Source organism: Lissotriton helveticus, chromosome 11 (assembly GCF_964261635.1).
Source record: "Lissotriton helveticus chromosome 11, aLisHel1.1, whole genome shotgun sequence".
NCBI lineage: Eukaryota > Metazoa > Chordata > Amphibia > Caudata > Salamandridae > Lissotriton > Lissotriton helveticus.
The window spans coordinates 681,782,699-681,796,282 of NC_136072.1; the positions used below are offsets into that span (position 1 = coordinate 681,782,699).

The 13,584-nt window shown below is 41.5% G+C and overlaps 1 protein-coding gene across 1 annotated transcript in view; it reads right to left on the reverse strand.

Moving 5' to 3' along the window:
* The window catches only part of SLC4A5 (solute carrier family 4 member 5), a 659,349-nt gene that overhangs the window by 330,688 nt on the left and 315,077 nt on the right, over positions 1-13,584 (reverse strand). The window contains 1 exon segment of the mRNA XM_078665747.1: positions 7,459-7,730. Coding sequence (XP_078521873.1) covers positions 7,459-7,730 — 272 coding nt within the window.

Sequence of the window (13,584 nt, forward strand, 5' to 3'; positions counted from 1 at the left end):
GCCTATATGGGAACTTGCAGGAAAAATATCTCAATTAGCTTCAGACAGAAAGGATCTGCAAGACTCCTCTTAGGCATCCCTAAATTCCAACCTATCTCCAAGGAAATTCGAAAACTTCACTGGCTGCCTGTAAGGAGCTTTGCTTACAAGTCTCTTCATACCCCCTGCCCCCAGTTTCTGAGATATCTTCTTGAATGATATACTCCCAGCAGACTCGTGCACTCTGAAGGGGCAAAAATAAATCACGGTACCCAAAGTACGAAAGGCCAATTGGGGTGGCAAAAGTTTAATCACAGGAAGCACCAGGCTCTGGAATTGTCTGCAACCTCACATCACAGCCATGCCCACCTTGGTCTCCTCTAAGAAGGAGCTCAAAACGTCCTCTTTAATAATTAAATTTGCCCTTAATACATTTTTAAAACACAACATAACTCACAAATCTAAATTGGGAATTTCAACAGCTGGAACGCTAAAGGCAGAAATCTCTGATGGAAAACAAAGTGAGACCTTGCAAAATAAACAAAATGGGGCAATCAAAAGAACATATTTAGCCACATACATCATTAAAACCCCAAACTGATCTGAAGTAATCTTCAGTGTTTACCAAGAGCTTACCAATCCAGTGGCTCTAAAGTCATTACATCACACATCTCAGCAGCACTGCAATGATCTTTTGACCTTCTTTGAAGCAAAAATCTTAACACATTTAGGATACCATCTCATATAATAGCTTTGCCATCCCCTTCAACCTATCCTCACTACAAGAGCTCCTTCTTCACATTCAAGTTACTGAAAGGATACCAGTACTTGCACTACCAGAAAAAATGTAAAGTATCTAAAATCGATGTGAATCTCAGCCTTTCAGCTCCCATGAAGCAATTTTTCATGATAATAAAAACAGATGTAACAAATGTCCTAAATTACTCTCTTTTGAAGGAAATAGGGACCCTCCAATAGAAGCATACCTTTATTGGATTGGATTGGATTGGATAGGCTTTATTTCGGTATACAAATACCATAAAATCAATACTAACCTACAATTTATAAAAGATATCATACAATCTATTATAAACAAACATACATAAAAACAGATGCAGTGGTTAATGAACAAGTTAAGACAAGGATTACATTGAAACAGAAAGCCTCCTTTTGCGAATCAACCAAACCCATTTTAAAAATTTTGACACAGCACATACAATCACGAGGGTTGTGTCAGTCATTAAAATACGCAGTGCTACTATACATTGGCGAATGCCCAGCAATCTACAAAGTGGTTTAAACCAACGGGATCGTGGGACACGATAGTCTGGGCATTCAAAGAAGATATGGGCAACTGACTCTACGCGAGTTGAACATGATGCACAAAAGGGCGAGAGTTGCTGAGGGCCCTTCCAGCGGGCCACTAGCTCCCCTACTGGTAAGGTCCCCACACGAAACTTAAAATACAGAGTGCGGTCAAACGGGATGGTAATAATGTCTAGATAGGGTTCGTATGTCACCACATCCTTAATTCTCACAAAAGCTACTGTTGTGTTGGGATGGCGTGAGTCTTGATGTAACTTCGCAGAAACCCAATCCCAATACAATTTTTTAATAGTGGCCTTAGGTGGGGCAGATTTTGTGGACCAAGCTTCAGGTAGCCCTATCTCCATTAATAATCTTTTGACATCCCTCAACCATTTGATCCTAGACCACCCTGTCGTGTCCATGACTTCAGACGGAGCCCCCGCATAGGAGGCTAGTTCGGGGCACCCGCCATAACCTTGTCCAAAGAAGCAGTGGGCGAAGTTTGGCTTGATCCCCAATGGGTCTACAGCCTAGATCCAATAGCACTGGCACAGTTGGAGTGCTTCGTGGCAGTGCCATCAGGTCTTTCAGAAACATATTCTCTGATTTGACTATTGGATACAAGTTGCAGGTACCCCACAATTCTGCCCCATACAAGGCAGCACTGACCCCTCTTGCTTTATATATGTCCACCACTGGGGCAATGGGTTTACAAGATGAGGAGCGTTGTTGCTTAAGGAGTGCTCCTCCGACCCTTTTGTGACCCAGTAGCATTTTATAAATATGGGCTTTCCAGGAGAGGGAGTCATTGAGGCGAATACCCAGATAATCAAACTCGGAAACTCTCTCCAGTGGCTCTGAGTTCAGGGTCGGAAGTCTGCCAAGCTTCCTAGGGGGGTTCATAACCAAAAATTTGGTTTTGTCGGTGTTAATTACTAACCATCTCGATAGACAAAACTCATGGAAGCTGTTTAAAAGGCTTTGCAGACCCATATGGGACTTTGAAATGAGGAGAGTGTCATCCTCAAAAAGCAGAGTGGGGATCCGTTTGCCTGCCAAGGAGGGGGAGTCCGAGGGAGTGCCAAGTAGATGTTCAACCACTCCGTTTACGTAAAGCGAAAACAGAGTGGGCGCCAAGACACATCCTTGTCGGACTCCCCTACCTACAGGAATTCTTTCTGTTTTTTCGCCCTTTGTGCCCCAGCGCACCTGTGCAAAATTGCCATCGTGAAATTTTAACAGCAGAGAAAGAATGTATGAGGGCAACCCTAGGTCCACCAAGACCTTCCATAGTTTCTTTCTAGAACCAGATCGAAAGCGGTATTTTAAGTCTATGAAGGCCAGGTATAGACTACCCCCTCCCAGCACCACCACCTTCCAGTGGAGAAGAGTTAATCTGAAGGCCTGCTCGATGGTCCCGGTACCAGATCGAAACCCGGCTTGGAGGTCCGACAGAATGTTATTGTCGTCCATCCATTCCAGCATCCTTTGCAATATCACCTTCCCCGCCAGTTTTTGGGTGGAGTCAATTAAACTTATTGGCCGGTAGTTGGCAGGGCTGTCCCGACACCCCTTCTTGTATATCGGGACAACCTCTGCCCCCTTCCAGGATTCTGGTATGGGCGCCCCCTCGTTGCTGGCATTTAACAGAGAGGATATGAGAGTCCCCCACTCCTTCGGGCTTGCCCGTATTAAATCACCGGGTAGCCCATCAGGCCCGCTGCTTTTAGCGGAACCAGGGTTTTGATTGCGTCCAACACCTCTCTTTCAGTAAAAGGATCGATCTCTAATCCCGTTGTAAGAATTCCTGTAGGGGGTGCTTTGTTAATGGATCGATCACTTACAGTGTATAGTGATGAAAAGTGGTTAACCCAGCTCTGTGGGGGTATATTACACGTCATCAGTGTACTGTCTGGCCTATCTCTGGTTCTTAAAAGGGTCCAAAAGCCTCTTGCATCCGTATTCAGACTTGCTTTCCTCAGGTCCTCCCAGAAGCAATCCTCCCATTCCTTCTTTGCTGCAATCACAGTCAGTGAGTAGTTTTACCTAGCCAGTCGTATGTCATCCAATGACCTGCTCTTCACTGCGCGAATTAAGAGACTTTTCATACCTTTATTATATTTCTCTTAAAAGACAAAACAACACAAAACCAAGGTGACCTCTCAAAAGGTAGAGCAAGGTGAACATCTCAAAAGGCAGCATGCAAAGCACCACAAGGGTCAGCCATCTCATTTCAGCTGTTGAAGTTCAAGGACAGAAAGTATAAAACATGGGCTAATGTTCAATAGAGGTACTCCAACATGAAAACATACAGCTCTCCTTCCTCAGCAAAATGTCCCTTTTACTGCAATTCAATTACCATGTAGAGCTTACCAGATTGTTAGTAATGAGCAACCTTGATTAATGCAACACAGTGTGCATGGGGCCCACGTCTTAGCATACCTGTTCCACTTAGGGCGACATACTGAAGTATACAAAAAGGTGATTAATGGAATGCTTGAATTTATCTCAGTCAATTGTGTCATTGGAACCAAGCTATACCTGGCTGGTGAGCCCTAACTGGGGTGAAACCATTCGGAGGTTGCTTGTGGTTCCAGTTCAGCGAGGACCTGGCTTGGCAGTTCAAGCTGGACTGTTCCCATTAGAGCAGGGTCAAGACCAATTTGCATATACCTGGGTCCAAACTGAGGTGGCATGATGTGCAAAATAATGATGGACTGTGATACACCCAAACCCCTGGGCAACCTGTGGCCATTGTCTACTTTGTGCATGGCTGAAGGCCTCTGGCCAGGTCCTGCACACCACCCCCTCATGCCTTCAGCCATGAGAAGCTGGGGAATGGTAGTATGACCTGGCCTCTAGCATGCAACCCTAAAACCAAACCCAGTGGCTGCCCGATCCCTAGAAGAGCACAGTGCGAGCATTTATCACAGGTTACCTCAGGGGATTGGGCACATGCTCAAGGCCCCCTAGAAATTCACTGAAAAAACAAAGGATAAAGTGACGTTATAGTTAGGTGCAATAACATAAAAACAAAAGTTTTAAAAAAAAAATTGAAATTCAGCAGCTTTAATTCCTGAGCTAACTGTGACTTGCACTTCCAACATGCACTGCTTCTGATCTCACATTACATCACTTGTGATGTATTAAATTACATCAGTGATGACATCACTGATTACATCAAAAAATCATTGTGACAACAACCTATACAGTTTGTGGCCATGACGTAAATGAACACACTACAGCTGTTCACTTAAATGGGATTACCAATTTCAATACTTCAAGTGACCTGCAATTTTAAGTCATGTGGCTCACAGGTATATCTTTGCCCCTGTAAAGACATTTTCTTCCAGGCCCCATGGACTACACTCCGTAGTTTAGTAACATACACTACATAAGTTCCTGCGATGGGCACAGTGGTAGGCAACCTTAGAGCCATGCTTACAGCAGCAGGGAGAGATAAACCATTTCAAAATGGGCATCCTTACATTATACATTATTCAGCAATATCCAATGCTTCTCTTTTACCAGATAGGAAAACCTAAAAACCTTCCTTTAATTGTTTACTAACTTTAATCAATCTTCCTAAAGCTCCCTCTTTCATTCTTACAATGATCTACTTACCCTGAGGCTGTAATGCCAACTTTTATTCAGAGTTTCTTTATCTAAACTCCTCTCTTCAACTGCAAGCAAACTCCATAATCATTGTAGGAGATTATAATACTTGTCTGGATGACTCCAAGAACAGTTAGTCCTGTACTTTTCCTAAGGACTTTGCATCAGCAGAAAAAGTAACAAGTAAAAGTGACAATTTTGATGCATATCATGACCTCATCTTCTGCGTAACTGCTAAAATGCTTGCAAAGACTTCAATATTCCATCCTGTCATTATTTGTTTAAGTGTCAACTTCTTTCTATGCTATGGCAGCTCATTCTCATCACCATGTCTATTCACAAGTTCATTTGGTCTGAATTTAAATCAAGCTCACTAGCTCTTGAATCTACTTTCTTTCCAGTATCAAGTGGGATACAGACTACTCATATCCCTTCTACTCTCTCACCTCCTTCATTGAAGCACTAATAACAATCATTAAATTGCACCACAAAGAGAATTTGCATACATGCCAGGGACAGTGATTGATTTTCCAATATCCTCCCTCAGCTAAAATCTTCCATTTGCACATCATGAGTGTACATATTTAAAATGAAAAGATTTAGATTACACTCAGTGCTTCAAGTGCATCAGTACTGAGTACTGGTACATTTTCACTTTTTCCACTTGAGTGCTAGAACTTCTTGTTGGACGAGGAGAGTACTGGTACTCATAGGGGCACTGTCATCAACACCCCAAAGCCAAGAAATGCTACTGTACCAAGGGACGGTCTGAGAACACAAACCAGCCCTGGCAATTCAGTCAGGCAGGGCCCGGGGTAGGGGGGCTAATATGAAGCACTGCTGCTGCTTTTGTTACAGGGAGCCGATATTGCAGCAATGCAAAATTGGCCCCCATTAACAAAAATGCCCCCCCACCCCCATCGATCAAAAAACGGCCCCCACCCTTCCAGCCCACCTTGAAGAAACGCCCATTGTCTGCTACGGCCAGTCCGGTCATGACTGTACCCCTCCCCCAAGGCAAACAGAACCACAGTTCACTTGAGTTGCTAACTTCAGCAAGGACTCAGGCTTCAGAGCTTACACTATAACTTGAGTAGAATTACTACTGACATTAACGCTGTTCAGACCAGTGGCCTGGGGCGCTGGCCTACAATGATCTGCCAGCTGGGGCGGGCTGAGGGACATGGCAGTATCTGTGGCCGCCTCTGTGCCAGACTGTCCTCACGCAGTCCGTGATTTCATCCAGGGTGCACAGGCTGGTTTATGAGCACCTTATCACCATCTCATCCTAAAAAAAGCAACAGTGCCCTTATACCCCATTAGGAGATAGGACAAAGCCATCTGGTAAATATGACAAAATACCTGAGCGTAGCTATCTTTGGTGCATCAGGTGTTGTTGCACTGGGACCCCCGGCAGGCCTTGGTCTGAAAGTCAAGCCATTAACGCATTTGGAATATAAATTGTGCACAAACATCATGTAGAACTATGATAGAGGACTTTATCACCTAATTTATTAGAATAGCTGTGATCCCCGAAGTTCTGATGGCAATGCCATAAGAGAATGGAGAGGCAAGTGAGTTGTCATGTGCACAATGTGATCAGCTCTAAAATGTATAAAGTAACTGTTTAGGATCACAATTTGGCCAGGCAGGGAAGCAGGGATTTATCCCAAATTGTATGGCCTCACATTGTGCAATGCTGCCTCCGGACATATAGTTATTAACCTATTAAGCTCCGTAATCTACACTTACATAGGTCTTGGATACTACAAACAAATACCATGACCACTTACACTTAAAAACCATACACGCATGCCAAGCCTAATACATTTAACACGTTTTTTTCCCAGATTAAAGGTAACTGCCTCAGATGTTGTGGGGTTGAGAGGGGATATCCTTATCAAATGTGGTTGTTAAAAGATATCTACTTTAGGTTTTCAACAATTCTGGAAGATCTTTGAAATATGTCATTCAAAGAGACCTTTGCTATATCTATGTTCTAATGACAGACACATTTCCCTAAACACATTTTAATCGTTATTCTTAATTTTTGGTACATTTCATACCACCCTATAATTGACAGAAACAGGTAATTATATAGATACACTCTTCTAAATTCATTATTGAATGTCTTCTCTCCATGTTGGTAGTAATTCATTAATTCACAATTTGCATCAACTAAAACGTGGTTTAATTGGGAATAGACATATTTGCATACAGTATTAATACACTAATTTACACATGATATATTTTACCCTCAAATTAATCAAATGTGCACTACTCCAATTCCATCAAAATATCAAATAGATCAGGCATCTTTATTAGATATTCTGTTGGTAGCCTGAACATGCACTTTGTGTAATGACTCGCATGTTAATGTGTGAATCAGAATCATTTAGGGTATGAGGATACTGGATTATGTGGCATTTGTTTTTGTCTCCATCTCTGGTTTTTCTGTGCCAAATAATTTAGCATTTTTTCAACAGTTTTGTAACCATTTTAAAATTGGGAAAATAATTTCATAATAATGAAAGCTGTAATAAGGCTTGTACTCACCTGAATCTGGAGCAACACATTCACATTTGTACATTGTTACATAGTCTGGCTTGAAGTCTGAATTTATAGGGTAGTATTTAAAGGCTCCAATCATCTTCTTGATGGCATCATAGATGAAAATGAAGCTGATCAAGGTGGAGAACCCCTCTTCAGTGAACCGCGTAATGTACTTTATAATAAAACTTGCATCAGTAGCAACCAGAATAAGGCACTGGAGAGCTGAATGTAGGCCAATCCAGAGGCGGAACTCAAGATAATCTATATCATTACCGCTGGAAAGAACAATAAAAAAAAAACAAGAAGTCAATTGAAAGCAATGCAACTTTGATTTAGCCTATAAATGTCTCTCTTGACAAAATGTGTTGTCATACTCGCTAGTTCAAATGATTGTGTGCATTCCTCATAAAAAAACAATGGGCCTTCACATTTGTCAGATAAGGTACTCTTTTGCAATGAGCCTGAGTAACCTGTTTCTCAAACCCTTGGTCCACCTGCCTTATTTAGAAATGCTAGGACCTCAAGGTTTCCCCTGTTTGCTCCATTGATTGAAAACTTCATCCAACGGCCCAACAGAATGGGGACCATCGAAGAAAAGACATTACCCAACCCGCCCATTTTAGGGTGGAAAGTGTAATTAATTTTTTTTGCTGTCTGTCACCTCCAAGAAAAACCTGACAATGTGGGACAGAAAAAACTAATGACTTCCACACCTTGTGAGAAAACAAGCAAGGTGCAGGATTCATTTGTTTTTTTCTGAAACAACTTTCATTTTGGCAGTTTGTTTCTGAAAAACAAAAAGGTTTAGTGAATGGTCTTTAAACCCAGCGGCAGCAGCTCATCAAACTTTTTGTACATTGAAAGGTTCCTTTCAATGCACAGACATGGCTGCTGAACAAGTGGCCATCTCAAAATTTGGCTGATGCTAGTTCATCAGAGTGCTGTGGGTAATATCCTCTGCCACTCTGATGGATGGAGTACTGTCCTTCAGACCATAAATCAGACCCTACATCACTTTAAACCTTGTTTGAGTATGTACATTGGTATTTTCGGACATGCACATATGATTAGATTATTGGTTGCCTCTTGTGTTCATGTAATGGCTAATTAAACTTTTGGAATAATTTTTACTATTTTTTTTCAGTAAAACAAGAGATTTGTAGTTATGATCCTCTGGGAAGGTGATTGAAAGTCAGGCGGATGTCCATCTCTTGATTTAGTAAGTATGTGGATCTGATTAATACGTATTTTAGGTATGCCTCGAAAAATTGTATGTCAGACTTTTGTAATAAAGAATAATAATACATTAAAAAATAAATAATACACAGACAGGGTATTTGGGTCTGCACCCTTCAGACATTGCTCTAATGAAAAGTACTCAATTTTGAAACCTACGGCTAGCATGCGTAGAGTAGGGCAGTAGGTCAGTCCCTGTCAGCCCATTGGCTTTTTAGAAGTATTACTCACAATTTAGGTCGGATCACAGGAGAACTTCATCACCCAGTAAATGATATGTCAGTTATATTAAGTAACTAGATTTTGTCTGTTTACATCCGAGTCTGTCGTGTAACCAAAGGGGATGATGTAGGGAGTGTTGAAAATTGCAAACACTCACCCTCAGTCAACTGATCTGGGTTTAATCCATCATCATTCTTTAGCTCACTCCACCACCCCAGTTCAGACATGGCCATATGCAAATCAGTCCGACCCTGTGCCTCATGGGAACAGTCCAGCCCGAACTGCCAAGCCATGTCTTCCCTGGACTGGAAACAAGCATCCTGGGACTTGTTTCTGGCTAATCAGCCGTCATCAACCAGGCTAGCTTGAATCCATGGACCAGAACAGGCAAAGGAGGGGGCTTGTAGCTGCACTAAGTATTTTTTTTACAAATTGAAAGGACTGACTTATACAAGGCTTTTGGTGGTGACAGTAATCACTGGAAACAAAATTGTGATGTAACTCCACTGAAGCTGGAGATATAGTAAGAAATCAACCTGCAAATACAGTACCAATGTTTATTAATTCCACTTTACTACCCCATTGGATTATGAGGAAAATTCCCTCCTCTAAAATGGCAGCCTTACTAGCATCATGAGATGAAAACATTTGGACTATCTTAAGTTTGACAAGTCACCTGACAACTAAGTTTGTGCGGCACTGATAGGGCTTGTAGGTAGAAGAGTGGTGCTGCTTTTAATGACTTGAGGGCAGCGTTTGAGCATCAGCCCTCCCTTCTTCAGCTGCACCTACAGCCCCCATCTCCTAATCCCTAATGACGCACAGCCAAAACCAAGAGACTGGACTCAAGGAACTTGTGCATTGTCGTACAAGTTGCCTCAGATGTTTACAGTGCCTGATAAAATGAGTTGTATGGTACATGGCTAAGCAGGCATGCATTTTCAGCTGCAATAATCATATTTTTTGTATATGTTAGGAGATTGGTAAACTGAGTGGTGCGGAATCTTAGAAAAACAAATATTCTGAAGGCACCAGGGGCCATGTTACACACGACTTCACCGGCACTTGCTGCCGCTGTGTGCCAGAGTATGCACCTGATGGCATTACAGAGGATAGATTTGTAATGAGCTGTGATGCTGGCGCAGACTTTGAGCTCTGTATTTATGTGCGTTTGCGTCTGTGCCCATATTGCATTAGATAACTGACGCAAACGCACATAAATACAAACACTTGTGATCACATAAAAAGGTGCTGATCTTATTGCGGGGTGTCAGTGAACAAAACAATGAGATCAAGGACTCAATAGGAAACCGTCAAGTCCATGTCGCCATGAAACAAGACAAAGAGACACCAAAGTAAGAAAGGGGTAGGTGACTAAGCTTGGAAATACGAAAAGAGAGGAATAACTTTGTGCACAATGGGAAATAATTTGGTGCAAAGGAAGAAGGGGGGGAGGAGAAATGAGAAAATCGGGTAGAAGCTCAATGATAAAGTCTTTAGGCATTTTCTGTAAAGGGAAAATGCTTTGGCATTTCAGAACCTCAGGAGAGAGTTCCTTAGGATACAGAAAATGTATCTGATTAATAGAAACATATTCAATAGGTACAATCTTGTGGCATTTTAGCGGCAGCACACATCTTCAGGTCGCATTTTCCCCTTTGCTGATACACAGAGTGTTCAGATCATGAATTCAGCCAATATTGTGTGGTGAGAAAGAGGTTTCCACCCCAAGGCCTACCTAATCTGCAGGGGGTGAGTCTAGGAACACAGTACACTACCACTCAGAATCCTGCAAATGGTGATAACCAACAAGAGGGAAACACCACAATCAGTCACCATGCACCTTCCCAGAAGGTGCATTAGGAAGGACCTCAATGAAATAGGCTAGGAGGATATCTGTTTGTCTTTAGATGGCCTTTCTAGAAACAGGTAAATAATTTGTTTACACATACTGACCTCTGTTACTTTTGTGAATATTGGTTTAACTTCAGACTCTAATTGGTTAAAGAAATGGTCAAGTAGATGCTGACAAGGCTGTAAGTATGGTTAGATTTACGCAGGATTCATTAGAAGCATTGTCACTGGCAATAATACTATTGGTTTTAGATGCATTATAGGATGCTGCACCATATTTCTGGCCACAGCAGTGCTGCTTAGCAGCAGCATTTCATACTTCATTCATATGCAAAGAACAGGTACAGCATGAAAGTAGAACTGCAATATTCCATCACTATCATAGTGCATATGCTGCTTAGCATCTTCACTGCAAGCATCCCTCACACATAAAACAAGTGTTGTAGAGTAGCAACAATGAAAGAATGTTTTGTATGCACAGCACATGTGCTATGTGGTGATACAGCTGCAAGCTTGTTTCCCTTGCACAGAACAGATGTATCTGGGTAGGAGCAGTGATATCTTAACTGGGAAAAAGATTCTTCATAAAACAGATGCTATTGGACAGCAGCATTGCAAGCTTCCCTCACATATACAAAACTGTTGCTGCATGACAGTAGTATTACAAACCTCTCTCAAATCATAGTGCAGGTGCTGGAGGGCACCACACTGTAAGTTTCCCTCATGTTCACAGAACAGGTGTTGGATGGTAACAGCACTACAAGCTTGGGAAATTGGGGGGTTCTTAACTATAACGTCCGTGCAACCTTTGTTTTTTAGAGTGAATTTCTAAGATTCATTTTTTTAATTCCTAACTATAACGTCGCTATAACTTTTGTTTTTTTCAGTGAATTTCTATTTTTTTAATTTTATTTTCTAACTATAAAGTCCCTATAACCTTTGTTTTTTAGTGTGAAATTCTTAACTTCTTTACTGTTATTTTATAACTAAAACGTCCCTGTAACATTTGGTTTTTCTAACAAATTTTTACTTTTAAAATTTTAATTACTATCTGTAACCTTTGAAAAATTTGCGCCCAGTGCAAACAATGACAATGCGCCCTATTACAATGTATGCACTGCTCCGTCTTTTCACAGTGCAGGCGGCAACGTGCCTGCACTTTTAAAGGTGACTAGAGATCCTCACTGACTGCACACGCCTGCAAGGGGATATCTGGGGGGCACATAGTACCCCCTTTCTTACCTCCAGAGGACTGCTTTCAGGTGGTGCACTGTGAGTGAGCTCCCTGAAAGCTTCTTTGCCTCTGCATTTATGTCTGTAATATGGCATGGAGGCAAAGGAATTCCTTCATTTGCATAGGACACACCCCTATGCAAATGAGAGAACGCCCTTTGAAGGTAGCACTGGCGTTTTAAGTGCGCCAGTGCTATCGGTGTTACTGAAGGCCACGCACAAGCATCTGTGCCCCCTTCTGAAATACCAAAGTGCCCAGGGGCGCGCAAAGTGGGCCCTAATGCCCGTTGTGCGACTGGGGCACTTATTGGAATACAGCCCTGGAGTACTTTCTACTGCTTAAATACAAAGTGCTACCTCCTTGGGTAAATGTCTGGTGGTATTCTACACTACATCTGTATAATGAACTCTATTATTTTTTCTATGGTGCTATGTATTTGTGCTGCATCACTGAATTGTGCCATTGCTATGTTGTACTGCAGTTGTTGTTACATTTTGTTGTTATGTGTCCTGCATTGCAGGGCTATGATGCTTTGTATTTTCTGTTGTGCAATATTCTGTTGTTTTCTTCAGATATGTCAGCAAATGCTGCTACATATCCAGCTCAAAACAGTACATGTTTTAAAAGTTATTGTGATTGGCAACTATTTACCACTGTATAGATGGTAAAATAATACTACTACTCTTCAACTATTTAAGACATACCTAAGCCCAAAATTGTGCCAGAGACTGTTTTAACTTAGGCCTACAATTGTTCACTTTATGTGACACAGCCCACAGTGCGTAGGGCCCTCTATCGCAAGGAGCATGGAACTATTTTGATAAAAAAAATTCAGCCTGAATTCCCTATTGAATTTTAACTCATATTTAAAACCCCTAGGTTTGGTATAATAAAATGGTGAAAAATCTGATTTATATTGAATGACTCCTAAAATATGGAAATATACATCCCCAAATGGCTTCATCACCAGTGCCTGGAGGAAATATGACAGACTATGAATAGGGATCCCTTGGACCTCAATTTCTGTTCTGTACCCTAAAATGGGGATTAACACTGTAATATTAATGTTTGCCACCATTTGGAACTTCAAAACCATGAAAGTGCTGTATTTTCCCTGTAATTTTCCAGAGGAAAAAAGTTAAGTATTACCTTACCTCAGAAATTGTAATCTCAATTGAAATGACAGTCAAAATGATGACATTCAAAGAAATGTGCATGGTTCTCATTTTTATTAATGCTGCATTTAAAAAATAAAAAAAATTGATTCAAATAACATATATTCATAAATTGTCCTTTTTGCTTTTAAGGGATACCTGTGGTTACCACTGGCAAAAAAAGGGACCACGTGCTTTGTTGGATCAATATATTGTGTTATGAAGTATTCCTTGTTGGCGCAAATTCAGCTTTACAGAAAGAAAGGAGAAACATCATTTTCCATGAATATAACAGCGAGGCTCAGGCTGTATACTTTGTTACAGTAGCACCTGTTGTAGCAAAACGAAGCAGACAGTTCTCTCATGACCCAGAGGCATTAAATGAATTATGGGCTGCAAGGTGCAGAATGGGTTTCAATCTGACATAGG